Source organism: Panulirus ornatus, chromosome 15 (assembly GCF_036320965.1).
Source record: "Panulirus ornatus isolate Po-2019 chromosome 15, ASM3632096v1, whole genome shotgun sequence".
Lineage (NCBI taxonomy): Eukaryota > Metazoa > Arthropoda > Malacostraca > Decapoda > Palinuridae > Panulirus > Panulirus ornatus.
This window is the reverse complement of record NC_092238.1, coordinates 18,989,221-19,015,034: the sequence shown is the minus strand read 5'-3', so window position 1 is coordinate 19,015,034 and position 25,814 is coordinate 18,989,221. Positions and strand designations below refer to the sequence as shown.

General features: G+C 41.6%; 1 protein-coding gene across 1 annotated transcript in view; it reads left to right on the top strand.

Annotated features, from left to right (window-relative positions):
* Positions 1-25,814, top strand: part of LOC139753740 (tuberin-like) — a 354,102-nt gene that overhangs the window by 301,602 nt on the left and 26,686 nt on the right. The window contains exon 14 of the mRNA XM_071670536.1: positions 20,973-21,146. Coding sequence (XP_071526637.1) covers positions 20,973-21,146 — 174 coding nt within the window. The remainder of the gene's footprint in view (positions 1-20,972; positions 21,147-25,814) is intronic.

Below are 25,814 nucleotides of genomic sequence, written 5' to 3'. Positions count from 1 at the left end.
GGTTACATCCACACACATTTAGACACCCCAGTCTGAGCCTTCGAGGAGGATGAGCACTCCCCGCATGACTCCTTCTTCTGTTTCCCATTTTAGAAAGTTAAAAAATACAAGGAGGGGAGGATTTCTGGCCCCCCGCTCCCGTCCCCTCTAGTCGCCTTCTACGACACGCGAGGAATGCGTGGGAAGTTTTCTTTCACCCCATCCCCAGGGATAATATATATATATATATATACATATACATATATATACATATATATGTTTTGTCCCTGGGGATAGGGGAGAAAGAATACTTCCCACGTATTCCCTGCGTGTCGTAGAAGGCGACTAAAAGGGGAGGGAGTGGGGGGCTGGAAATCCTCCCCTCTCAACTTTTTTTAATTTTCCAAAAGAAGGAACAGAGAAGGGGGCCAGGTCAGGATATTCCCTCAATGGCCCAGTCCTCTGTTCTTAACGCTACCTCACTAACGCAGGAAATGGCGAATAGTTTGAAAAAAAAAAAAAATATATATACACATACATACACACATACACACATACGCACACATACACACATATACATTACTCACCTTTGAATGCAAAGGTGAGTAATGTGGCAGTTGAGGGAATAATTGGGTATACATGGGGTGTTCAGTGTTGTAAATGGAAATGGTGAAGAGCTTGTAGATTTATGTGCTGAAAAAGGACTGGTGATTGGGAATACCTGGTTTTAAAAGCGAGATATACATAAGTATACGTATGTAAGTAGGAGAGATGGCCAGAGAGCGTTTTTGGATTATGTGTTAATTGACAGGTGCGCGAAAGAGAGACTTTTGGATGTTAATGTGCTGAGAGGTGCAACTGGAGGGATGTCTGATCATTATCTTGTGGAGGCTAAGGTGAAGATTTGTATGGGTTTTCAGAAAAGAAGAGTGAATGTTGGGGTGAAGAGGGTGGTGAGAGTAAGTGAGCTTGGGAAGGAGACTTGTGTGAGGAAGTACCAGGAGAGACTGAGTACAGAATGGAAAAAGGTGAGAACAATGGAAGTAAGGGGAGTGGGGGAGGAATGGGATGTATTTAGTGAATCAGTGATGGATTGCGCAAAAGATGCTTGTGGCATGAGAAGAGTGGGAGGTGGGTTGATTAGAAAGGGTAGTGAGTGGTGGGATGAAGAAGGAAGATTATTAGTGAAAGAGAAGAGAGAGGCATTTGGACGATTTTTGCAGGGAAAAAATGCAATTGAGTGGGAGATGTATAAAAGAAAGAGACAGGAGGTCAAGAGAAAGGTGCAGGAGGTGAAAAAGAGGGCAAATGAGAGTTGGGGTGAGAGAGTATCATTAAATCTCAGGGAGAATAAAAAGATGTTCTGGAAGGAGGTAAATAAAGGGCATAAGACAAGGGAGCAAATGGGAACTTCAGTGAAGGGCGCAAATGGGGAGGTGATAACAAGCAGTGGTGATGTGAGAAGCAGATGGAGTGAGTATTTTTGAAGGTTTGTTGAATGTGTTTGATGATAGAGTGGCAGATATAGGGTGTTTTGGTCGAGGTGGTGTGCAAAGTGAGAGGGTTAGGGAAAATGATTTGGTAAATGGAGAAGAGCTAGTAAAAGCTTTGCGGAAGATGAAAGCCGGCAAGGCAGCAAGTTTGGATGGTATTGCAGTGGAATTTATTAAAAAAGGGGGTGACTGTATTGTTGACTGGTTGGTAAGGTTATTTAATGTTTGTATGACTCATGGTGAGGTGCCTGAGGATTGGCGGAATGCATGCATAGTGCCATTGTACAAAGGCAAAGGGATAAGAGTGAGTGCTCAAATTACAGAGGTATAAATTTGTTGAGTATTCGTGGTAAATTATATAGGAGGGTATTGATTGAGAGGGTGAAGGCATGTACAGAGCATCAGATTGGGGAAGAGCAGTGTGGTTTCAGAAGTGGTAGAGGATGTGTGGATCAGGTGTTTGCTTTGAAGAATGTATGTGAGAAATACTTAGAAAAGCAAATGGATTTGTATGTAGCATTTATGGATCTGGAGAAGGCATATGATAGAGTTGATAGAGATGCTCTGTGGAAGGTATTAAGAATATATGGTGTGGGAGGCAAGTTGTTAGAAGCAGTGAAAAGTTTTTATCGAGGATGTAAGGCATGTGTACGTGTAGGAAGAGAGGAAAGTGATTGGTTCTCAGTGAATGTAGGTTTGCGGCAGGGGTGTGTGATGTCTCCATGGTTGTTTAATTTGTTTATGGATGGGGTTGTTAGGGAGGTGAATGCAAGAGTTTTGGAAAGAGGGGCAAATATGAAGTCTGTTCTGGATGAGAGAGCTTGGGAAGTGAGTCAGTTGTTGATCACTGATGATACAGCGCTCGTGGCTGATTCATGTGAGAAACTGCAGAAGCTGGTGACTGAGTTTGGTAAAGTGTGTATAAGAAGAAAGTTATGAGTAAATGTGAATAAGAACAAGGTTATTAGGTACAGTAGGGTTGAGGGTCAAGTCAATTGGGAGGTAAGTTTTAATGGAGAAAAACTGGAGGAAGTAAAGTGTTTTAGAGATCTGGGAGTGGATCTGGCAGCGGATGGAACCATGGAAGCGGAAGTGGATCATAGGGTGGGGGAGGGGGCGAAAATCCTGGGAGCCTTGAAGAATGTGTGGAAGTCGAGAACCTTATCTCGGAAAGCAAAAATGGGTATGTTTGAAGAAATAGTGGTTCCAACAATGTTGTATGGTTGCGAGGCGTGGGCTATGGATAGATTTGTGCGCAGGAGGGTAGATGTGCTGGAAATGAGATGTTTGAGGACAATGTGTGGTGTGAGGTGGTTTGATCGAGTAAGTAACGTAAGGGTAAGAGAGATGTGTGGAAATAAAAAGAGCGTGGTTGAGAGAGCAGAAGAGGGTGTTTTGAAATGGTATGGGCACATGGAGAGAATGAGTGAGGAAAGATTGACCAAGAGGATATATGTGTCGGAGGTGGAGGGAACGAGGAGAAGTGGGAGACCAAATTGGAGGTGGAAAGATGGAGTGAAAAAGATTTTGTGTGATCTGAGCCTGAACATGCAGGAGGGCGAAAGGAGGGCAAGGAATAGCATGAATTGGATCGATGTGGTATACCGGGGTTGACGTGCTGTCAGTGGATTGAATCAGGGTATGTGAAGCGTCTGGGGTAAACCATGGAAAGCTGTGTAGGTATGTATATTTGCGTGTGTGGACGTGTATGTATATACATGTGTATGTGGGTGGGTTGGGCCATTTCTTTCGTCTCTTTCCTTGCGCTACCCCGCAAACACGGGAGACAGCGACAAAGCAAAAAAAAATATATATATATATATATATATATATATATATATATATATATATATATATATATATATATATATATATATATATATATGCATATCATAAAAGGCGACTAAAAGGGGAAGGAGCATGGGGCTGGAAACCATCCCCTTTTGTTTTTTTTTAATTTTCCAAAAGAAGGAACAAAGAAGGGGGTCAGGTGAGGATATTCCCTCAGAGGCCCAGTCCTCTGTTCTTAATGCTACCTTGCTAATGCGGGAAATGGCGAATAGTTTGAAAGAAAGAAAGAATATATATATATATATATATATATATATATATATATATATATATATATATATATATATATATATATATATATATATATGTATGTATATATATATATATATATATATATATATATATATTATTATTTTTTATATTATACTTTGTCGCTGTCTCCCACATTTGCGAGGTAGCGCAAGGAAACAGACGAAAGAAATGGCCCAACCCCCACCCCATACACATGTATATACATACGTCCACACACGCAAATATACATACCTACACAGCTTTCCATGGTTTACCCCAGACGCCTCACATGCCCTGATTCAATCCACTGACAGCACGTCAACCCCGGTATACCACATCGCTCCAATCCACTCTATTCCTTGCCCTCCTTTCACCCTCCTGCATGTTCAGGCCCCGATCACACAAAATCTTTTTCACTCCATCTTTCCACCTCCAATTTGGTCTCCCTCTTCTCCTTGTTCCCTCCACCTCCGACACATATATCCTCTTGGTCAATCTTTCCTAACTCATCCTCTCCATGTGCCCAAACCACTTCAAAACACCCTCTTCTGCTCTCTCAACCACGCTCTTTTTATTTCCACACATCTCTCTTACCCTTACGTTACTCACTCGATCAACCCACCTCACACCACACATTGTCCTCAAACATCTCATTTCCAGCACATCCATCCTCCTGCGCACAACTCTATTCATAGCCCACGCCTTGCAACCATACAACATTGTTGGAACCACTATTCCTTCAAACATACCCATTTTTGCTTTCCGAGATAATGTTCTCGACTTCCACACATTCTTCAAGGCCCCCAGGATTTTCGCCCCCTCCCCCACCCTATGATCCACTTCCGCTTCCATGGTTCCATCCGCTGCCAGATCCACTCCCAGATATCTAAAACACTTCACTTCCTCCAGTTTTTCTCCATTTAAACTCACCTCCCAATTGACTTGACCCTCAACCCTATTGTACCTAATAACCTTGCTCTTATTCACATTTACTCTTAACTTTCTTCTTCCACACACTTTTCCAAACTCAGTCACCAGCTTCTGCAGTTTCTCACATGAATCAGCCACCAGCGCTGTATCATCAGCGAACAACAACTGACTCACTTCCCAAGCTCTCTCATCCCCAACAGACTTCATACTTGCCCCTCTTTCCAAAACTCTTGCATTTACCTCCCTAACAACCCCATCCATAAACAAATTAAACAACCATGGAGACATCACACACCCGTGCCGCAAACCTACATTCACTGAGAACCAATCACTTTCCTCTCTTCCTACACGTACACATGCCTTACATCCTCGATAAAAACTTTTCACTGCTTCTAACAACTTTCCTCCCACACCATATATTCTTAATACCTTCCACAGAGCATCTCTATCAACTCTATCATATGCCTTCTCCAGATCCATAAATGCTACATACAAATCCATTTGCTTTTCTAAGTATTTCTCACATACATTCTTCAAAGCAAACACTTGATCCACACATCCTCTACCACTTCTGAAACCACACTGCTCTTCCCCAATCTGATGCTCTGTACATGCCTTCACCCTCTCAATCAATACCCTCCCATATAATTTACCAGGAATACTCAACAAACTTATACCTCTGTAATTTGAGCACTCACTCTTCCTTCTTGTACAATGGCACTATGCACGCATTCGGCCAATCCTCAGGCACCTCACCATGAGTCATACATACATTAAATAACCTTACCAACCAGTCAATAATACAGGCAACCCCCTTTTTTAATAAATTCCACTGCAATACCATCCAAACCTGCTGCCTTGCCGGCTTTCATCTTCCGCAAAGCTTTTACTACCTCTTCTCTGTTTACCAAATCATTTTCCCTAACCCTCTCACTTTGCACACCACCTCAACCAAAACACCCTATATCTGCCACTCTATCATCAAACACATTCAACAAATCTTCAAAAATACTCACTCCATCTCCTTCTCACATCACCACTACTTGTTATCACCTCCCCATTTGCGCCCTTCCATGAAGTTCCCATTTGCTCCCTTGTCTTACGCACTTTATTTACCTCCTTCCAGAACATCTTTTTATTCTCCCTAAAATTTAATGATACTCTCTCACCCCAACTCTCATTTGCCCTCTTTTTCACCTCCTGCACCTTTCTCTTGACCTCCTGTCTCTTTCTTTTATACATCTCCCACTCAGTTGCATTTTTTCCCTGCAAAAATCATCCAAATGCCTCTCTCTTCTCTTTCACTAATAATCTTACTTCTTCATCCCACCACTCACTACCCTTTCTAATCAACCCACCTCCCACTCTTCTCATGCCACAAGCATCTTTTGCGCAATCCATCACTGATTCCCTAAGTACATCCCATTCCTCCCCCACTCCCCTTACTTCCATTGTTCTCTCCTTTTTCCATTCTGTACTCAGTCTCTCCTGGTACTTCCTCACACAAGTCTCCTTCCCAAGCTCACTTACTCTCACCACCCTCTTCACCCCAACATTCACTCTTCTTTTCTGAAAACCCATACAAATCTTCACCTTATCCTCCACAAGATAATGATCAGACATCCCTCCAGTTGCACCTCTCAGCACATTAACATCCAAAAGTCTCTCTTTCGCGTGCCTGTCAATTAACACGTAATCCAATAATGCTCTCTGGCCATCTCTCCTACTTACATACGTATACTTATGTATATATATATATCTCCAATAATGCTCTCTGTCCATCTGTCCTACTTACATATGTATACTTATGTATATCTCTCTTTTTAAACCAGGTATGCCCAATCATCAGTCCTTTTTCAGCACATAAATATACAAGCTCTTCACCATTTCCATTTACACCACTGAACACCCCATGTCTTCCAATTATTCGCAAAAGAGAGACTTTTGGATGTTAATGTGCTGAGAGGTGCAACTGGAGGGATGTCTGATCATTATCTTGTGGAGGCGAAGGTGAAGATTTGACAGACATTTTCAGAAAAGAAGAGAGAATGTTGGGGTGAAAAGAGTGGTAAGAGTAAGTGAGCTTGGGAAGGAGACTTGTGTGAGGAAGTACCAGGAGAGACTGAGTACAGAATGGAAAAAAGTGAGAACTAAGGACGTAAGGGGAGTGGGGGAGGAATGGGATGCATTCTAGGGAAGCAGTGATGGCTTGTGCAAAAGATGCTTGTGGCATGAGAAGTGTGGGAGGTGGGCAGATTAGAAAGGGTAGTGAGTGGTGGGATGAAGAAGTAAGATTATTAATGAAGGAGAAGAGAGAGGCATGTGGACGATTTTTACAGGGAAATGATGCAAATGAGTGGGAGATGTATAAAAGAAAGAGGCAGGAGGTCAAGAGAGAGGTGCAGAGATGAAAAAGAAGGGCAAATGAGAGTTGGGATGAGAGAGTATCATTAAATTTTAGAGAGAGTAAAGGGAACAAGGAAAGCAATGGAACACATGGGAGCTTCAGTGAAGGGGGCTAATGGGGAGGTGATAACAAGTAATGGTGGTGTGAGAAGGAGATGGAGTGAGTAAGTTGAAGGTTTGTTGAATGTGTTAGATGATAGAGTGGCAAATATAGGGTGTTTTGGACAAGGTAGTGTGCAAAGTGAGAGCGTTAGGGAAAATGATTTGGTAAACAGAGAAGAGGCAGTAAAAGCTTTGCGGAAGGTGGAAGCCGGCAAGACAGCGGGGTTGGATGGTATTGCAGTGGAATTTATTATAAAAGGGGTGACTGTATTGTTCACTGGTTGGTAAGGTTTTTTAATGTATGTATGTCTCATGGTGAGGTGCCCGAGGATTGGCGGAATGCTTGCATAGTGCCATTGTACAAAGGCAAAGGGGATAAAAGTGAGTGCTAAAATTACAGAGGTATAAGTTTGTTGAGTATTCCTGGGAAATTATTTGGGAGGGTATTGATTGAGAGGGTGAAGGCATGTACAGAGCATCAGATTGGGGAAGAGCAGTGTGGTTTCAGAAGTGGTAGAGGATGTGTGGATCAGGTGTTTGTTTTGAAGAATGTATGTGAGAAATACTTAGAAAAGCAAATGGATTTGTATGTAGGATTTATCGATCTGGAGAAGGCATATGATAGAGTTGATAGAGATGCTCTGTGGAAGGTATTAAGAATATACGGTGTTGGAGGCATGTTGTTAGAAGCAGTGAAAAGTTTTTATCGAGGATGTAAGGCATGTGTACGTGTAGGAAGAGAGGAAAGTGATTGGTTTACAGTGAATGTAGGTTTGTGGCAGGTGTGTGTGATGTCTCCATGGTTGTTTAATTTGTTTATGGATGGGGTGCTTAGGGAGGTGAATGCAAGAGTTTTGGAAAGAGGGGCAAGTATGCAGGCTGTTGTGGATGAGAGAGCTTGGGAAGTGAGTCAGTTGTTGTTCGTTGATGGTACAGCGCTGGTGGCTGACTCATGTGAGAAACTGCAGAAGCAGGTGACTGAGTTTGGTAAAGTGTGTGAAAGAAGAAAGCTGAGATTAAATGTGAATAAGAGCAAGGTTATTAGGTACAGTAGAGTTGAGGGACCAGTCAGTTGGGAGGCAAGTTTGAATGGAGAAAAACTGGAGGAAGTGAAATGTTTTAGGTATCTGGGAGTGGATTTGGCAGCGGATGGAACCATGGAAGTGGAAGTGAATCGTAGGGTGGGGGAGGAGGCAAAAGTTCTGGAAGCGTTGAAGAATATGTGGAAGTCGAGAACATTATCTCGGAAAGCAAAAATGGGTATGTTTGAAGGAATAGTGTTTCCAACAATGTTGTATGGTTGCGAGGCGTGGGCTATGGACAGAGTTCTGCAGAGGAGGGTGGATGTGCTGGAAATGAGATGTTTGAGGACAATATGTTGTGTGAGATGGCTTGATCCAGTAAGTAATGATAGGGTAAGTGAGATGTGTGGTAATAAAAAGAGTGTGGTTGAGAGAGCAGAAGAGGGTGTTTTGAAATGGTTTGGTCACATGGAGAGAATGAGTGAGGAAAGATTGACCAAGAGGATATATGTGTCAGAGGTGGAGGGAACGAGGAGAAGTGAGAGACCCAATTGGAGGTGGAAAGATGGAGTGAAAAATATTTTGAGTAATTGGGGCCTGAACATGCTGGAGGGTGAAAGGCATGCAAGGAATAGAGTGAATTGGAACGATGTGGTATACCAGGGTCAACGTGCTGTCAATGGATTGAACCAGGGCAAGTGAAGTGTCTGGGGTAAACCATGGAAAGTTGTGTGGGGCCTGGATGTGGAAAGGGAACTGTGGTTTCAGTGCATTATTACATGACAGCTAGAGACTGAGTGTGAAGAAATGTGGACTTTATTGTCTTTTCCTAGCACTACCTCGCGCATATAAGGGGGAAGGGGGTTGTTATTTCATATGTGGCGGGGTGCGATGGGAATGAATAAAGGCACGGTATGAATTATGTACATGGGTATATATGTATATGTCTGTGTGTGTATATATATTTATATGTATACATTGAGATGTATAGGCATGTATATTTACTTGTGAGGACGTTGATGTATATACATGTGTATGTGGGTGGGTTGGGCCATTCTTTCGTCTGTTTCCTTGCACTACCTCTCTAATGTGGGAGACAGCGACTAAGCAAAATAAATAAATAAATGTATATTTCTAAAAGGGGAAACAGAAGAACGAGTTGCATGGGGAGTGCTCATCCTCCTCGAAGGCTCAGATTGGGGTGTCTAAATGTGTGTGGATGTAACCAAGATGAGAAGAAAGGAGAGATAGGTTGTATGTTTGAGGAAAGGAACCTGGATGTTTTGGCTCTGAGTGAAACAAAGCCCAGGGTTAAAGGGGAAGAGTGGTTTGGGAATGTTTTGGGAGTAAAGTCAGGGGTTGGTGAGGTGGACAAGAGCAAGGGAAGGAGTAGCACCACTCCTGAAACAGGAGTGGTTGGAATATATGATAGAGTGTAAGAAAGTAAACTCTAGATTGATATGGGTGAAACGGAAAGTGGATGGAGAGAGATGGGTGATTATTGGTGCAAATGCATCTGGGCATGAGTAGAAAGATCATGAGGGGCAAGTGTTTTGGGAGCAGCTGAGTGAGTGTGGTAGTAGTTTTGATGCACGAGACTGGGTTATAGTGATGGGTGATTTGAATGCAAAGGTGAGTAACGTGGCAGTTGAGGGAATAATTGGTGTACGTGGAGTGTTCAGTGTTGTAAATGGAAATGGTGAAGAGCTTGTAGACTTATGTGCTGAAAAAGGACTGGTGATTGGGATTACCTGGTTTGAAAAGAGAGATATACATAAGTGTACGAATGTAAGTAGGAAAGATGGCTAGAGAGCGTTATTGGATTATGTGTTAATTGATAGGCATGCGAAAGAGAGACTTTTGGATGTTAAAGTGCTGAGAGGTGCAACTAGAGGGATGTCTGATCATTATCTTGTGGAGGCGAAGGTGAAGATTTGTAGAGGTTTTCAGAAAGGAAGAGAGAATGTTAGGGTGAAGAGAGTGGTGAGAGTAAGTGAGCTTGGAAAGGAGACTTTTGTGAGGAAGTACCAAGAGAGAGACTGGTTGCAGAATGTAAAATGGTGGAAGGAAAGGACGTAAGGGAAGCGCGGGAAGAATGGGCTGTATTTAGGGAAGCAGTGATGGCTTGTGCAAAAGATGCTTGTGGTATGAGAAGCATGGGAGGTGGGAAGATTAGAAAGGGTAGTGAGTGGTGGGATGAAGAAGTAAGATTATTAGTGAAAGAGAAGAGAGAGGCTTTTGGATGAATTTTGCAGGGAAATAGTGCAAATGAGTGGGAGATGTATAAAAGAAAGAGGCAGGAGGTCAAGAGAAAGGTGCAAGAGGTGAAAAAGAGGGCAAATGAGAGTTGGGGTGAGAGAGTATCATTAGATTTTAGAGAGAATAAAAAGATGTTTTGGAAGGAGGTAAATCGAGTGTGTAAGACAAGAGAACAAATGGGAACATCCATGAAGGGGGCAAATGGGAATGTGATAACAAGTAGTGGTGATGTGAGAAGGAGATGGAGTAAGTATTTTGAAGGTTTGTTGAATGTATTAGAAGATAGAGTGGCAAATATAGGGTGTTTTAGACAAGGTGATGTGGGAAGTGAGAGGGTTAGGGAGAATGATTTGGTAAACAGAGAAGAGGTAGTAAAAGCTTTGCGGAAGATGAAAGCCGGCAAGGCAGCGGGTTTGGATGGTATTGCAGTGGAATTTATTAAAAAAAGGGGTGACTGTGTTGTTGACTGGTTGGTAAGGATATTCAGTGTATGTATGAGTCATGGTGAGGTGCCTGAGGATTGGCAGAATGCATGCAAAGTGCCATTGTACAAAGGCAAAGGAGATAAAGGTGAGTGCTCAAATTACAGAGGTATAAGTTTGTTGAGTATTCCTGGGAAATTATATGTGAGGGTATTGATTGAGAGGGTAAAGGCATGTACAGAGCATCAAATTGGGGAAGAGAAGTGTGGTTTCAGAAATGGTAGAGGATGTGTGAATCAGGTGTTTGCTTTGAAGAATGTGTGTGAGAAATACTTGGAAAAGCAAATGGATTTGTATGTAGCATTTATGGATCTGGAAAAGGCATATGATAGAGTTGATAGAGATGCTCTGTGGAAGGTATTAAGAATATATGGTGTGGGAGGCAAGTTGTTAGAAGCAATGAAAAGTTTTTATCGAGGATGTAAGGCATATGTGTGAGTGGGAAGAGAGGAAAGTGATTGGTTCTCAGTGAATGTCGGTTTGCGGCAGGGGTGCGCGATGTCTTCATGTTTATTTAATTTGTTTATGGATGGGGGTGTTTGGGAGGTGAATGCAAGAGTTTTGGAGAGAGGGGCAAGTATGGAGTCTGTTCTGGGTGAGAGAGCTTGGGAAGTGAGTCAGTTGTTGTTCGCTGATGATACAGCACTGGTGGCTGATTCGGGTGAGAGACTGCAGAAGCTGTTGACCAAGTTTCATGAAGTGCATGAAAGAAGAAAGCTGAGAGTAAATGTGAATAAGAGCAAGGTTGTTAGGTACAGTAGGGTTGAGGGACAAGTCAGTTGGGAGGTAAGTTTGAATGGAGAAAAACTGGAGGAAGTGAAGTGTTTTAGATATCTGGGAGTGGATTTGGCAGCGGATGGAACCATGGAAGCGGAAGTGAGTCACAAGGAGGGGGGAGGGGGCGAAAGTTCTTGGAGCATTGAAAAATGTGTGGAAGGCGAGAACATTATCTCGGAAAGCAAAAATGGGTATGTTTGAAGGAATAGTGGTTCCACCAATATTATATGGTTGCGAGGCGTGGGCTGTACATAGAGTTGTGTGGAGGAGGGTGAATGTGCTGGAAATGGGATGTTTGAGGACAGTATGTGGTGTGAGGTGGTTTGATCGATTATGTAATGAAAGGGTAAGCTGTATGGTAATAAAAAGAGTGTGGTTGAGAGAGCAGAAGAGGGTGTTTTGAAATGGTTTGGTCACATGGAGAGAATGAGTGAGGAAAGATTGACCAAAGGATATATGTGTCAGAGGTGGAGGGAACGAGGAGAAGTGGGAGACCAATTGGAGGTGGAAAGATGGAGTGAAAAAGATTTTGAGCAATTGGGGCCTGAACATGCAGGAGGGTGAAAGGCGTGCAATGAGTAGAGTGAATTGGAAGGATGTGGTATACCAGGGTCGATGTGCTGTCAATGGATTGAACCATGGCATGTGAAGCATCTGGGGTAAGCCATGGAAAGTTCTGTGGGGCCTGGATGTGGAAAGGGAGCTGTGGTTTCGGTGCATTATACATGACAGCTAGGGATTGAATGCGAACGAATGTGGCCTTTGTTGTCTTTTCGTAGTGCTACCTCGTGCACTTGCAGGGGAGGGGGTTTGTCATTTCATCTGTTTTGGGGTGGCGATGGGAATGAATAATGGCAGGAAGTATGAATTATGTACATGTGTTTATATGTATATGTCTGTGTATGTATATGTATGTATACGTTGAAATGTATAGGTATATATATGTGCGTGTGTGGGCGTGTATGTATATACATGTATGCGGGTGGGTTTGGCCATTCTTTCATCTGTTTCCTTGCGCTACCTGACTGATACGGGAGACAGGGACAAAGTATAATAAAATGAATAAAAAGAAATATTTAAAGTGATGTGGATAAAACTGAAATTAGATGTTGATGGATGGTTTATTATTGGTGTTTATGCACGTGGACATAAGAGTCAAGTATTTTGGGAGCAGCTGAGTGAATGTGTCTGTAGTTATGGTGCATGAGACTGGCTATTAGTAATGGGTCATTTAAATGAGAAGGTAAGTGCTGTGGCAGTTGAGGATATAATTGGTGTGCATGGGGTATTCAGTGTTATAGATGGAAATGGTGAAGAGCTTGTGGAGTTATGTGCTAAAAAAAAGACCTTGATTAGGAATACCTACTGTGAGGAAGAGTGATTGTCAATGGGCATTAGTAGATAATGTATTAAATTGATAGGCATTTAAAAGAGAGGCTTTTGGATGTAAATGTGCTGAAATAGGCAGCTGGTGGGATGTCTGATCACTATCTTGTGGAGGCGAGGGTGAAGATTGTAGAGGTTTTTGAAAAAGAGGAGACAATATTGGGAAGAAGAGAGTGGTGAGGGTAAATGAGCTTGGAAAGGAGATATGCATGAAGAAATACCAGGAGAGACTGAGTGTAGAACAGCAAAAGGTGAGAGGAACTGAAGTGACAGGAGTGGGTGAGGAATGAGAGGTATTTAGGGAAGCATTGATGGCATGTGCAAGAGATGCATGTGGCATGGAAAAGGTGGGAGATGGGCAGATTAGAAAGGGTAATGAGTGGTGGGATGAAGAAGTAAAGGTGCTAGTGAATGAGGAAAGGGGTGTTTGGGAGGTAATACAAGGAAGGCGTGCAAGTGATTGAGAGATGTATAAGAGAAAGCATCAGGAGATCAAGAGGAGGGTGCAGGGGATGAAAAAGAGAACAAATGAGACCAGTTTGGAAGGAGGTAAACAATGTTTGAAAGACAAAAGAGAACAAATGGGGACATCGGTGAAGGCGGCAAAACAGGAAGTGATAACAGGTATTGATGGAGTGAGTATTTTCAAGGATTGTTTAATGTGTTTGATGGTAGAGTGGCAGATGTAGCATGTTTTGGTCAGATTGTTATACAAAGTGGGAGAGTTAGGGAGAGTGGTTTGGCAAAGACGTAAGAGGTGGTGAAATCCTTGTGGAAGATGAAATCCGATAAGGTGGCAGGAGTGGATGATATTGCAATGAAATATATTAAGAAAGGGAATGATGTTGTTGATTGGTTGGTAAGGGCATTCACTGTATGTATGGATTATGGTAAAGTGCCTGAGGATAGGAGGAATGCATGTTTAGTGCCATTGTATATAGGCAAAAGGGATAAAGGTGAGTGTTCATACTACAGAGCCATAAAGTTGTTGAGTATACCAGGAAAATTGTATGGAAGGATATTGACTGAGAGGATGAAGGCATTTACAGGGCATCAGATTGGGGAGGAGCAGTTTGGTTTCAGGAGCGTTAGAGGATATGTGAGAAATACTTAGAGAAACTTAAGGATTTGTATCATCATTTATGGATATGGAGAAAGCCTATGATAGGGATGCATTGTGGAATATATAAGAATATATAGTGTGGGAGGTAAGCTGCTAGAAACAGAAGTTTTTATCGAGGGTGTAAGGCATATGTATGAGTAGGAAGAGAGTAGAGTGATTGGTTATCAGTGAAGGACTGTCTGCAACAAAGGTGTGTGATATCACCATGGCTGTATAATTTGTTTATGGATGGGCTGTTGAGGGAGATAAATGCAAGAGCTTTGGAGAGAGGGGCAAGTATGCAGTCTGTTGGGCATGAGAGGGCCTGAAAAGCGAGTCAGTTGTTGTTTGCTGATGATGCAGCATTGGTGGCTGATATGAGTAAGAAACTGCAGAAGTTGGTGAATGAGTTTGGAAGAGTTTGTGAAAGGAGAAAGTTGAGAGTAAATGTGAATAAAAGCAAGTTTATTAGGTTCAACAGGGTTGAGGGACAAGTTAGTGGGGTTGTGAGTCTGCATGGAGAAAAATTGGAAGAAGTGAAGTGTTTTAGGTATCTTGGAGTGGACTTGGCAGCAGATGGGACAATGGAAGCAGAAGTGAGTCATAGGTTGGGGGAGGGGGTGAAGGATGTGGAAGTGATGAAGAATGTATGGAAAGAGAGAACATTATCTGGGACAGCAAAAATGAGTATGTTTGAAGGAATAACAGTTCGGCATGGGCTACAGATAGGGTTGTATGAAGGTGGGTGGATGTGTTGGAAATGAAATGTTTGAGGACAATATGTGGTGTGAGGTGGTTTGATGGAGTAAGTAATAGAAGGGTAAGAGAGATGCGTGGTAATAAAAAGAGTGTTTGAGAGAGCAGAAGAGGATGTATTGAAATGGTTTGGACATATGGATAGAGTGAGTGAGGAGATGTTGACAAGGAGGATATATGTGTCAGAAGTGGAGGGAACAAAAAGTGAGAGACCAAATTGAAGGTGGAAGGATGCAGTGAAAAAGATTTTGAACGATTGAGGACTGAACATGCTGGAAAGTGAAAGGCATGCACGGAATAGAGTGAATTGGAACAATATGGTATGCTGGGGTCAACATGCCATCAGTGGACAGAACCAGTGCATGTGAAACAAAGCCTCTCTGTCAGCCCTATTATATGCCTATTCCAGATCCACAAATGCCACATACAGATCCATCTGTTTTTCTAAATATTTCTCACACACATTCTTCAAAGCAAACACCTGATCCACACATCCTCCACCACTTCTGAAACCACACTACTCCTCTCCAATCTGACACTTTGTACATGCCTTCACCCTCTCATTCAGTACCCTCCCATATGATTTTCTAGGCATCCTCAACAAACTTATACCTTGTAATTTGAACACTCACCTATATCTCTTTTGCCTTTATTCAATGGCAGTATACATGCATTCCTCCAGTCTTCAGGCACTTCACCATGGTCCTTACATACATCGAATACCCTAACCAAGCAATCAACTACATGGCCACCTCCTAAATCAATTCAACTGCAATATCATCCAGTCCTGCCGCCTTTCCATATTTCACCTTCCACAAGTTTTTCGCCACCTCTTTTCACCAAACCACTTTACTTGACTCTCTCACTTTGCATACCACCCCAACCCAAACATCCTACATCTGCCAATCTATCATCAAACACATTTAACAATCCTTGAAAGTACTCTTTCCATCTCCTCCCTCCATCTCTACTTGGTGTTACTTTCCCTTTTGCTCCCTTCACCAATGTCTCCATTTGTTCATATGTCTTTCACATATTATTTACCTCCTTACAAAAGATCTTATTTTCCTTAAAGTTTAATGATATTCTCTCACTCCAACTCTCATTTGCCACCTTTTTCAACCCCCTGCACCTTCCTCTTGACCTCCTGCCATGTTCTCTTATACCTCTCCCAATCATTTGCACTCCTTCCTTGTAAAACCTGCCCAAATGCCTCTGTTTTTGCTTTCACTAGCAACTTTACATATTCATTCCACCACTCACTACCCTTTTCAATCTGCCCACCTCCCACCTTTCACATGCCACATGTATCTCTTGCACATGTCATTACTGCTTCCCTAAATACCTCCAATTCCTCACCCACTCCCTTCACTTCGTTTACTCTCACCTAATGCCATTGTACACTCAGTCTATCCTGGTATTTCTTCACACAAGTTTTCTTTTCAAGTTCACTTACTCTCACCACTCTCATCTCCCCATCATTGTCTCCTCTTTTTCAAAGACCTCAACAAATCTTCATCCTTACCTCTAAAAGATAGTGATTATACATCCCACCAGCTGCTTATTTCAGCACATTTACATCCAAAAGCTTCCCATTTACAAGCCTGTCAATTAATATGTGATCTAATAATGTCAGTTAACCATCTCTCCTACTCATATACATAAACTTGTGTGTATCTCTCTTTTTATACCAGGTATTCTCAGTCGCCTTTTTTTCAGCACACAACTCCACAAGCTCTTCACCATTTCCATTCATAACACTGAAGACCATACACGCACCAATTGTACCCTCAACTGCAGCATTACTTACCTTCACATCTAAATCACTTATCAGTAATACCCTGTCTCATGCACCAAAACTACAGACTCACTTACTCAACTGCTCCCAAAACAATTGCCTCTCATGATCTTTCTTCTCATGACCAGGTGCATAAGCACCAATAATCACCCATCTCTTGCCATCCACTTTCAGTTTTACTCGCATCAATCTAGAATCTACTTTCTTACAATCTATCACACACTACCACAACTCCTGCTTCAGAAGTAGTGCTACTCCTTCCTTAGCTCTTGTCCTCTCACCAAGCCCTGACTTTACTTCCAAGACATTTCCAAACCATTGCTCCCTGTTACCCTTGAGCTTTGTTTTATTTGAGCTATAACATCCAGGTTTCTTTCCTCAAACATGCTACTTGTCTCTCCTCTCTCCTCATGTATATACTATGAAATGCTTAGGGAGCACCTGCGTGAGTGTGTCAGCAATTGTAATGCAAGAGACCGGGTATTAGTGATGTGTGATGTGATTGCAAAGGTGAGTAATGTGCCAGTTGAGGGTATTATTGAGGGGTATGGGGTATTCAGAAAAGTGAATGGAAATGATGAACTGTTTGTGAAGTTTTGTGCTGAAAAAGGACTGGTGATTGGGAATACCTGCTTTAAAAAGAGGGACATACACAAGGATACTTAGGTGAATAGGAAAGATGGTCAACAGACATTATTGGATTACATACTAATTGATAGGTTAGCAAAAGAGAGACTTGGATGTGAAGGTTCTGAGTTGGGCAGCTGGTGGTATGTCTGATCTTTACCACGTGTAGGCTAGGGTGAAGATTTGTAGAGGATTTCAGAAACAGTATGCATGAGAAGAGAAAGTTAAGAGTAAGTGAGTTTTGAAAAGACTTGTGTGAAGAAATACCTGGAAAGATTGAGTGTATAATGGCAAAAGATGAGGGTAAATGAAGCGAGGGGAGTGGATGAGGAATGGGAAGTATCTAGGGAAGCAATGGTGACACGTTCAAGAAATTCATGTTGTATGCGAAAGGTAGAAGGTGGGCAGATTAGAAAGGGTAGTGAGTGATGGGATGACAAAGTAAAGTTGCTAGTGAAAGAGAAAAGAGGCATTAGGGTAGTACTTAATACTTACAAGAAAGGAGTACAAGTGATTGGGAGATGTATAAGAGAAACCAGCATGAGGTCAAGAGGAAGGTGCAAGGGTTGAAAAAGAGGGCAAATGAGAGTTGGGGTGAGTGAGTATCAGCAAACTTTATGGAGCATAAGAAAATGTTTTGGAAGGAGGTAAATGATGTGCAGAAGACAGAAGGACAAATGGGAACATTGGTGAAGGGGGCTAAAGGGGAAATTATAACTGGTAGTGATGAAATGAAGAAGGAATGGAGTGTGTATTTTGAAGGAATGTTAGATTGTTTGATGATAGAGTGTCAGGTGTAGGGTGTTTTTGTCAGGGTAGTATGTGAGGCGAGAGAGTCATGAAGAGTGTTTTGGCGAAGAAAAAAGAGTGGTGAAAGCCTTGCATGAGATGAAATGTGTCAAGGTGGCTAGATTGGATGGTACTGTAGTTGAATTTGTTTAGAAATGGGATGACTGTGTTTTTGATTGGTTGGTAAGGATATTTACTGTATGTATGGATGATGATGAGGTGCCTGAGGATTGGCAAAATGCATGTATAGCACTATAGTGTAATGGCAAAGGGGATAAAGGTGAGTGTTCAAACTACAGAGGTATAAGTTTGTTGATTATCCCTGGTAAGTTGTATGGGAGGGTATTGATTGAGAGGGTGAAGGCATGTACAGATCATCAGATTATGGAGGAGCAATATGGATTTTGAAGTGGTAGAGGATGTGTGGATCAGATGTTTGCTTTAAAGAATGTGTGTGAGAAATACTTAGAAAAACAGATGGCATATATGAATCTGGAGAAGGCATATGAACAGATAGCATATATGAATCTGGAGAAGGCATATGATAGGGTTGATAGAGATGCTTTGTCTTAAGAATATACTGCATGGGAGGAAAGCTGCTAAAAGCAATGAGAAGTTTTTATCAAGGGTGTAAGGCATGTGTACAAGGAGGAGTGAGGAGGGTGAATGGTTCCCAGTAAAGGTTGGTCTGCAGCAGGGGTGTGTGATGTCACCATGGTTGTTTGATTTATTTATAGGTGGGGTGATAGGGGAAGTAAATATGAGAGTCTTGGAGAGAGGGGCGAGTATGTAATCTGTTGTGATGTGAGGGCCTGGGAAGTGAGTCAATTGTTGTAGGCCGATGATACAGCACTGGTGGCAGATTTGAGTAAAAAACAGCTAAAGTTGTTGACTGAGTTTGGAAGAGTGTGTGAAAGGAGAAAGTTGAGAGTGAATATAAATAAAAGCAAAGTTATTTTGTTCAGCAGGGTTGAGAGACAGGTTAGAGGGATGGGTTAGTTGGTGTGTGAGTTTGAATGGAGAAAAATTGGAGGAAGTGAGGTGTTTTATACATCTGGGAGTGGCCATGGCAGCAAATGGAACATAGAAGCAGAAATGAGTCATAGGGTGGGGGAGAAGGCGAAGGTTCTGGGAGTGATGAAAAATGTATGGAAAGAGAGAATGTTGTCTGGGAGGATGAAAATGAGTATATTTGATGGTATAGTAGTCCCAACAATACTATATGGATGTGAGGTATGTGCAGAGGAAGCATGTGTTGGAAATGAAATGTTTGAGGACAATATTTGGTATGAGGTGGTTTGATTAAATAATGAAATAGTAAGGGGGACGTATTGTAATGGGATGAATGTGGTTGAGAGTGCTGAAATGGTTAGGACATATAGAGAGAATGAGTGAGGAAAGGTTGACAAAGAGGATATATGTGTCAGAAGTGGATAGAACAAGGTGAATTGGGGGACCAAATTGGAATGGAGGGTTGGAATGAAATAGATTTTGAGCATTTGGGGCCTGAACATACAATAGGGTGAAAAGTATGCATAGGATCGAATGAATTGGAATGATATAGCATACTGGGGCTGATGTACTGTCAGTGAACTGAATCAGGGCATGTGTAGTGTCTGGGGTAAGTCATTAAAAGTTTTGTGGTGCATGGTTATGGATAGAGCTGTGGTTTCATTGCAGTACACATGAGAGCCAGAGAATGGATGTGAGCATATGTGGCCTTTCTTGGTCTGTTCCTGGTACTACCTCTCTAATGCTGAAAATGGTGATCAAGAATGAAAAGAAAATCATTTCACCCAAATCCTTATTTATATATTTTGTATTAAAAATCAAATAGTCGCTTGCATAAGATTATTAGCTAGGTATGTGATGTTTAGATTTTAACCCCTCAGGAATATTACTTAGGTAAAGGGCAACCCTACCTTCCTACTTTTGCATAACAATTTGGTCATATACAATATTGTAGAGAATTCAGAAGCACTTCGTGAGCTAAAGTGAGGGGATGGATCATAGTAACTACCAAAAAAGGCTGAAAGAACGACCTTTCCTAAAACCCCCTTGCTCCTCACTTACTCTGCATTCACCCACTTCCATTACTCTGTCAGTCAACACTCTTGTATACACTTTTTCTGGTATCTGTCAGTCAACACTCTTGTATACACTTTTTCTGGTATATTTAACTGACTTATTCTCATGTGATTGCTATATACATCCTTAGCACCTTTTCCTTTTGAATGAAAGAACAAGGAACGCTTTCACTCAGTCCTCAGGCACACCCTTCCACTTCCACCCTAAATTACATATCAAATGCATCCACTCTTATCACACTTTTTCTTCCATACTTCAGCATTTCAGCCTTAATTTCCTCCATTGCAGGTGCCTTTCCTACGTTTAAAGTCATTAATGCGATTTTTACCTTCCATTTTGCCATAGGCCCTGCACTTGTGTCCTTTTCCTTCCATCCTCAATACCCATGCATATAACAACTGTTGCCTCACTTTCTCCTACCATCTCTTTCTTTTTTCACTTCTTTTCTGTACAATTTCTTATTTTCACCAAACTTTTTCCTCAGCTTCCTTCCAAAATCTTCTATTCTTCCTTTGCTTTCCTCTGTCAGTTTCTTAACATTATGTATTCTGAAAAAGAACATTCTAATTCTGGGTAGGTGCAGTGACCTGAAATTGATGTGCAGATATCTAGTGGTGGTTGTAGGTGACATGAGTAATTGTTTTTTATAAGTTGTATAGAGTTCTACTGATTATTTATTTTTTGCTTAGATTTGAGGCCAATTTCCTTTTCTTTTTGTGCTTACATGTAATTTAAGTACAGAAAGAATAGAATGATCTTATTTATCATCTAGTGTGAGATCTTGACAAGTTCTAATTATCACTGCACTTTTGCTTAACTCCATCTAGTGTCAGAATATCTGTTTGTACTAAAACTGTCATGACAAAATTTTTATATGGCATATCTTTGGAACAGGGTCAGTTTAACCACACAGTTGTAGAGGTGGTGCCAGCAGACCATTCTTCTAACAGCGTTGGTGTCTTGTGCCGCCCAGAGTTAAAAGAATTTGTAGGAGGTGGTGGAGATCCTAGGCTAGTTTCAGATGCTAATCTTCCTGTCCTAGTCCGTCAACTCGCCCTTCATGCTGATGTAAGTAAAGTGATGCTGTAATTTTGTTTTATTTAATCAATTTAGTTACAGTGTATTTGTTTATGTGCCTGAGGATGAAAGAAAATATTTCTTCTTTGACATTAGGGTACCTTAGAGTAATGCAACTTATTGATAGTTACTGTGTTTATTGGCAGGAGGATGATTGCGTGTCCATATTTTTAAAAGGGGAGCTAACCTTTTTCAGTTATCCTTCTTCAACAGAGCTCACTTAAAAAGAGTTTGCCATACAAATTCATGCTTCTCTCTCTTTTGGATAACATTATTCTTCATTGCAGCGTTCCTTGTCATACTCCTTGATAGATATTACTGCGCCATTTTGTCTTCAGGATCTCCCTGCCTGCATGTCTTATCCTGCAGATTAGTTGTGCAGGCAACATCTCAAAGATAATATATAAGCATTGGCAAAGTAAGAGATGGCTAATTCACTATTTACTTCTTTCCTACCAAAAGCAGACTAGAATTTTACTATCTTTTGGTTTTCTTTCTCCTGCAGTAATTATGACCAGCATCACTAATTGAAGTACAGGTGACACTTTTCCCCATAAAGCGCCCAATCTTCATATGAGGATGCACATGTGCAACACTCATTATTTATTTATTCGTTTTTTATATTTATTTGCTTTGTCGCTGTCTCCCGCGTTAGTGAGGTAGCGCAAGGAAACAGACGAAGGAATGGCCCAACCCACCAACATACACATGTATATACATACACGTCCACACACGCAATATACATACCTATACATCTCAGTGTATACATGTACATACACACACAGACATATACATATATACACGTGTACATGATTCATACTGTCTGCCCTTATTCATTCCCATCGCCACCTTGCCACACATGTGATAACAACCTCCTCCCCCATTATGTGTGCGAGGTAGTGCTCGGAAAAAACAACAAAGGCCCCATTCGTTCACACTCAGTCTCTAGCTGTCATGCAATAATGCACCGAAACCACAGCTCCCTTTCCACATCCAGGCCCCACAGAACTTTCCATGTTATACCCCAAACGCTTCACATGCCCTGGTTGAATCCATTGACAGCACGTCAGCCGTGGTATACCACATCATTCCAATTCTCTATATTCCTTGCACGCCTTTCACCCTCCTGCATGTTCAGGCCCCGATTACTCAAAATCTTTTTCACTCCATCCTTCCACCTCCAATTTGGTCTCCCACTTCTCCTCGTTCCCTCCACATCTAACACATATATCCTCTTTGTCAATCTTTCCTAACTCATTCTCTCCATGTGACCAAACCACTTCAAAACACCCTCTTCTGCTCTTTCAACCACACTCTTTTTATTACCACACATCTCTCTTACCCTAGTATTACTTACTCGATCAAACCACCTCACACCACATATTGTCTTCAAACATCTCATTTCCAGCACATCCACCCTCCTGCACACCACTCTATCCATAGCCCACGCCTTGCAACCATACAACATTGTTGGAACCACTATTCCTTCAAACATACCCATTTTTGCTTTCGGAGATAATGTTCTCGACCTCCACACACTCTTCAACGCTCCCAGAATTTTTGCCCCCTCCCCCACCCTATGATTCACTTCTGCTTCCATGGTTCCATCCACTGCCAAATTGACTTCCAGATATCTAAAACACTTCACTTCCAGTTTTTCTCCATTCAAACTTACCTCCCAATTGACTTGACCCTCAACCCTACTGTACCTAATAACCTTGCTCTTATTCACATTTACTCTCAACTTTCTTCTCTCACACACTTTACCAAACTCAGTCACCAGCTTCTGCAGTTTCTCACATGAATCAGCCACCAGCACTGTATCATCAGTGAACAACAACTGACTCACTTCCCACGCTCTCTCATCCACAACAGACTGCATACTTGCCCCTCTTTCCAAAACTCTTGCATTCACCTCCCTAACAACCCCATCCATAAACAAATTAAACAACCATGGAGACATCACACACCCCTGCCGCAAACCTACATTCACTGAGAACCAATCACTTTCCTCTCTTCCTACACATACACATGCCTTACATCCTCGATAAAAACTTTTCACTGCTTCTAACAACTTGCCTCCCACACCATATGTTCTTAATACCTTCCACAGAGCATCTCTATCAACTCTATCATATGCCTTCTCCAGATCCATAAATGCTACATACAGATCCATATGCTTTTCTAAGTATTTCTCACATACATTCTCCAAAGCAAACACCTGATCCACACATCCTCTACCACTTCTGAAACCACACTGCTCTTCCCCAATCTGATGCTCTGTACATGCCTTCACCCTCTCAATCAATACCCTCCCATATAATTTCCCAGGAATACTCAACAAACTTATACCTCTGTAATTTGAGCACTCACCCTTGTCCCCTTTGCCTTTGTACAATGGCACTATGCAGGCATTCCACCAATCCTCAGGCACCTCACCATGAGTCCTACATACATTAAATAACCTTACCAACCAGTCAACAATACAGTCACCCCCTTTTTTAATAAATTCCACAGCAATACCATCCAACCACGCTGCGTTGCCAGCTTTCATCTTCTGCAAAGCTTTTACTACCTCTTCTCTGTTTACCAAATCATTTTCCCTATCCCTCTCACTTTGCACACCACCTCGACCAAAACACCCTATATCTGCCACTGTATCATCAAACACATTCAACAAACCTTCAAAATACTCACTCCATCTCCTTCTCACATCACCACTACTTGTTATCACCTCCCCATTAGCCCCCTTCACTGAGGTTCCCATTTGTTCCCTTGTCTTACACACTTTATTTACCTCCTTCCAAAACATCTTTTTATTATTTATGTATATGTTATTATTATTATTATTATTATTATTATTATTATTATTATTATCACTATTATTTTCTTTCTTTTCTTTCATACTATTTCCCATTTCCCGCATTAGCGAGGTAGCGTTAAGAACAGAGGACTGGGCCTTTGAGGGAATATCCTCATCTGGCCCCCTTCTCTGTTCCTTCTTTTGGAAAATTAACAAAAATGAGAGGGGAGGATTTCCAGCCCCCCCCCGCTCCCTTCCCTTTTAGTCGCCTTCTACGACATGCAGGGAATACGTAGGAAGTATTCTTTCTCCCCTAACCCCATATTATTATTATTATTATTATTATTATTATTAATATTATTATTATTATTATTATTATTATTATTATTATTATTATTATTATTATTATTATTTTATTAATATACTTGATTGGTGCTTTCCCACATCAGCAAGGTAGCGCTAGTAAACAGATGAAGAAAGGCATATCCATTCATACACACACACACACACACACACATATATCTGCCACTGTATCATCAAACACATTCAACAAACCTTCAAAATACTCACTCCATCTCCTTCTCACATCACCACTACTTGTTATCACCTCCCCATTAGCCCCCTTCACTGAGGTTCCCATTTGTTCCCTTGTCTTACACACTTTATTTACCTCCTTCCAAAACATCTTTTTATTATTTATGTATATGTTATTATATATATATATATATATATATATATATATATATATATATATATATATATATATATATATATATATATATATATATAAATGGATTTGTATGTAGCATTTATGGATCTGGAGAAGGCATATGATAGAGTTGATAGAGATGCTCTGTGGAAGGTATTAAGAATATATGGTGTGGGAGGCAAGTCGTTAGAAGCAGTGAAAAGTTTTTATCGAGGATGTAAGGCACGTGTACGTGTAGGAAGAGAGGAAAGTGATTGGTTTTCAGTGAATGTAGGTTTGCGGCAGGGGTGTGTGATGTCTCCATGGTTGTTTAATTTGTTTATGAATGGGGTTGTTAGGGAGGTGAATGCAAGAGTTTTGGAAAGAGGGGCAAGTATGAAGTCTGTTGTGGATGAGAGAGCTTGGGAAGTGAGTCAGTTGTTGTTCGCTGATGACACAGCGCTGGTGGCTGATTCATTTGAGAAACTGCAGAAGCTGGTGACTGAGTTTGGTAAAGTGTGTGAAAGAAGAAAGTTAAGAGTAAATGTGAATAAGAGCAAGGTTATTAGGTACAGTAGGGTTGAGGGTCAAGTCAATTGGGAGGTAAGTTTGAATGGAGAAAAACTAGAGGAAGTAAAGTGTTTTAGATATCTGGGAGTGGATCTGGCAACGGATGGAACCATGGAAGCGAAAGTGAATCATAGGGTGGGGGAGGGGGCAAAAATCCTGGGAGCCTTGAAGAATGTGTGGAAGTCGAGAACATTATCTCAGAAAGCAAAAATGGGTATGTTTGAAGGAATAGTGGTTCCAACAATGTTGTATGGTTGCGAGGCGTGGGCTATGGATGGAGTTGTGCGCAGGAGGGTGGATGTGCTGGAAATGAGATGTTTGAGGACAATGTGTGGTGTGAGGTGGTTTGATCGAGTAAGTAATGTAAGGGTAAGAGAGATGTGTGGAAATAAAAAGAGCGTGGTTGAGAGAGCAGAAGAGGGTGTTTTGAAATGGTTTGGGCACATGGAGAGAATGAGTGAGGAAAGATTGACCAAGAGGATATGTGTGTCGGAAGTGGAGGGAATGAGGAGAAGTGGAAGACCAAATTGGAGGTGGAAAGATGGAGTGAAAAAGATTTTGTGTGATCGGGGCCTGAACATGCAGGAGGCTGAAAGGC